At 39.7% G+C, this 3,321-nt stretch overlaps 1 protein-coding gene across 2 annotated transcripts in view; it reads right to left on the reverse strand.

The window, feature by feature from the left end:
* LOC146471737 (zinc metalloproteinase nas-4-like) overlaps window positions 1-3,321 on the reverse strand; it is a 33,928-nt gene extending 30,607 nt beyond the window's left edge. For both annotated transcript variants that reach the window (XR_014866698.1, XM_085120259.1), the window contains exons 1-5: window positions 3,096-3,321; window positions 2,218-2,313; window positions 1,385-1,570; window positions 639-756; window positions 1-85 (exon numbers count right to left, since the gene is read on the reverse strand). The exon at window positions 1-85 is cut by the window's left edge and continues 7 nt beyond it. Coding sequence is in view for 1 of the 2 variants with exons in the window: in XM_085120259.1 (XP_084976385.1) it covers window positions 1-85; window positions 639-756; window positions 1,385-1,570; window positions 2,218-2,313; window positions 3,096-3,177 (567 nt within the window). In the remaining variant the exon portion in view is untranslated. The remainder of the gene's footprint in view (window positions 86-638; window positions 757-1,384; window positions 1,571-2,217; window positions 2,314-3,095) is intronic.

The following is a 3,321-nucleotide window of genomic DNA, read 5'->3' on the forward strand; positions in this document are numbered from 1 at the left end:
ATGAACGACAGTATGAAGATGTTCGCACCCTCGTCCAATGGAGATCTTTTGTTGTCCGCCGATACGTCCAACCATGGAGTAGCATCTAAGGTGAAAACACAAGTGTTGCAACATCATTTATAGGAACAACAGATTAAGACGTGGTGATGAGAGGATGGGAGTGTCCTTCACGTCCTTTTGAGCAAAAATGTAGTATGTTTAAAGTTCGAAGAAAGGTTAAAAATTGCAATAGAAATTACACCGTAAACTTATATAAATAGCAACAAATTTTAAGTAATATTGCAGCATGTTAACTTACAGCTTGAAACAAGGAAAGAAAAAATCGACGGATGAGAAGTGCATTGTGTCGATCCGTCTTTCCCTGTTCAAAGTTAAATTCTCCGGCCATTTATAACAATGGAAGCGGGTCGTGTTTCCTTTATTAGCTCTTTTCATTCTCATTTGTTAAAACAACTGTACCTTTAGGATATAGCTGCAACAGAGGAAAGTAAAAACAAGCCAAACAAACAAAAATAAAATCAAAACCAAGTTTTATGTTAAATATGATGTCAGTGAGTAATGTTTAATACCGCCAATTTAACTTGACGGCATGTGGTTCATAGTGGCCTTGTCAATTTTAAGGCAGCCATTTTACTCACCCTCCGCCGGCAAAGAAGCTGACGTAGTTGACATGACTCGACTTCTGTACAAACTTGAGGCACGGGACATTTCTCATCCAATGTTGAATACCGGCATAGATCACTCGACGAGCATGCGCTGTGAGAGAAATAAAATCGGGTCTGTTAAATTGAAAATCATCGTAATTATCTGATTATGCTGATCATCGTCGTTACCTTCGTCATCAACAGTCACACGTCAAATGATGATTAGTCTACTAACTATAGTCTGACTATTTGGTTTGAGCGCCATAGGATCTGACCTCAGTTTTGAATGATCAAGTTGAATGAAAGTACATATCCACGTTCGATTTCCAATTACTTCGTCCATTGTACTCTTTCACTGCCAGAATTAAACGGCCTTCGTTTAAACTGTGTGATACTAACGTCCGCGTTCGCGCCTAAAATCGTAAAGTGTGACCATTCAAATGAAAGCTACTGAGCATTACTTTCCTGTGGTGCTGCTTATTATGCTGTACAAGGTGGTTCTAACTTTTGAGTCTGTGGGTGAAATCCTAAAGTGTGACTATTCACATGAAAGCTACTGAGCAGTACTTTCCTGTGGTGCTGTTCATTATGCTGTAAAAGATGGTTCAAGCTCTCAGGCTACTCGAAAAGGGAACGAGAAGAGTGACCCAGGGACTAAAGAGCAGAGAATAATCTCAAGCTTTGAGCTGATAAGAGTCGCAGGCAAGGAAAAAAATACAATATATGAAAGCAGTTCTTACCGACACTTCCTTCAATGCGGTATGGAACTACAGCTTGACCACTCGAATCTATCCACCGCCGTACCAGACTCCTCATAGCAGCTCGCTTGTGACGTCTTCCATTACTCTGCAATCCCAGCATACGTTTTTGCGCATCTGTAAGCTTTATGTCTCCCTCGTGAAGATTTCCTCTGTATTGGTCAATGACTGAAATGAAAGAAAATGCGAATAATCCTCAGTGTCAGGATTCTGTTTGAGCTAGTTATTCGACTGTCGAGATCTCACTTCAGCCGTTCGCTGAAAGGATTTTAGAAAAGATCAGTTGACAGTTTTTTCCGCCGGTTATAATATCAGGCAAAGATTATTTGTTCAGGATCCTGCACAACATCTGCGCTTTCGTAGAGTAGGCATAACTTCATAACAGCCAAATTTGACTAAATATTAAGTTTTTAAGCAAAGACAAAAAATATCTGAACCAAAAATATAGAGAAAACTTCGCCGGTCAATTAAAACTGATTGGTTTTAAGTAGCGCACAAATAACTATGTTTGCAAACCCAATGATATCTCGACTATAAAATGGTAAGAGAACCACACGTATATCTATGATGTGTGGTTTGTACTCTAGGATCCTCTAGAATTTGGGGCTCAGTTGGACTGCATACGTCTGTCAAAAGCGTCACCTTTCAAAATGAGAAGACTCGGCCACTAATATGCTCTCTTAACTAAGCCTCAGCCTGAGCGTGTTAACTCCTAATATTCTCTTATATTTAGCCAGTTTCAGTCTTCACGTTCGCATATAAAAAGAGGATTCTTATACTGAAAAAAGAGACTCGGTAAATCCTAAATATCTCACCTCGTAAATTTGCCTCATCGTTGTTTGCCTCTTCAATAACTTCAAATGCCGTGCGGTTTTTCTCTGCTTGGAACGTTCCTCCCTTCTGCACCGGAGCTAATAGAAAAAAAAATAACACAGTGTTGATTAGATGAACCCTGAGGTAAAAAGTAAGTAAACGTAATTCCGATCTCGCAAATAACGAGATGAAGTTACACTTCGTTGGTAAGCTGAGTCAGGTACTTTTCTTTTTTTCTAGTAAGCCTGACAAACTCATGCCGAATGAACCTGAAAACAGTTTCTCTACAATCTGAGCTTCTACTATACACACAATGGCCGATAAAAGTGGGTCGAAATCAAGAACTTGTAGTTGGCCGGGTTGTACATGCGTCATGAGCACCCAATGGTTTGTTTTGGTGGACATCTGTTCGGATGATCATGTCCTTCAGATCGCCTCAGAACTCCAGATTTACTCGTATAGAAAATCTACCGCTTTCTTCGGCAAAATGTCAGTTCAAAATTTCGTAACACTGGCCGGAAAACTAAATTCCCTTTGTTTTCGAAGGAGAAAACTTTACTGGTCATTAAAAGCGCGGTCAGCCGGCTTTTTCGCAAAAACAACAACAGCTATAGTAAAATTTTAAAATTATCTTCAGCTAAAGCATTTAATACGTGTTAACCGAATTTTTATTTTTAGGCCGGTTGACCTAGACTCTTACCATTAAGACCATGAAACTTAATTGGTCTCAGTCAATGGCCATTTCAATGACTTCTGAAAACTGCGTTGAAGTTGATTGTCAGCTCGATATGATATGTACTTCAAAATTCTCTTAACAAGTACTAGCAGAATTGCAATAGAGTGGTAACGAGAATAAATATCTTGAACTCGAGATTCTTACCTGGTGGTTGCTGTAAATTCGCAGGTAGAGCGACAGACTTTACCAGCTGCAGAAAAAGAGCGGTTAAAACTAATCGAAACATCTTAAAATCTGTGTTCTTTTTCCGTCTTCGATTCTTCTCAGTGATGACTCTCTTCTTGGTCAATTCGGCTGGAGTACAACTGAGCTGGGGACCTCAGATCGTCTACAATAGGCAACAGCTACAAACGCCAATGAACATTTGCAG

The sequence above is a fragment of the Pavona decussata genome, unplaced genomic scaffold, assembly GCF_977016875.1.
Source record: "Pavona decussata unplaced genomic scaffold, jaPavDecu1.1 SCAFFOLD_102, whole genome shotgun sequence".
Classification (NCBI taxonomy): domain Eukaryota; kingdom Metazoa; phylum Cnidaria; class Anthozoa; order Scleractinia; family Agariciidae; genus Pavona; species Pavona decussata.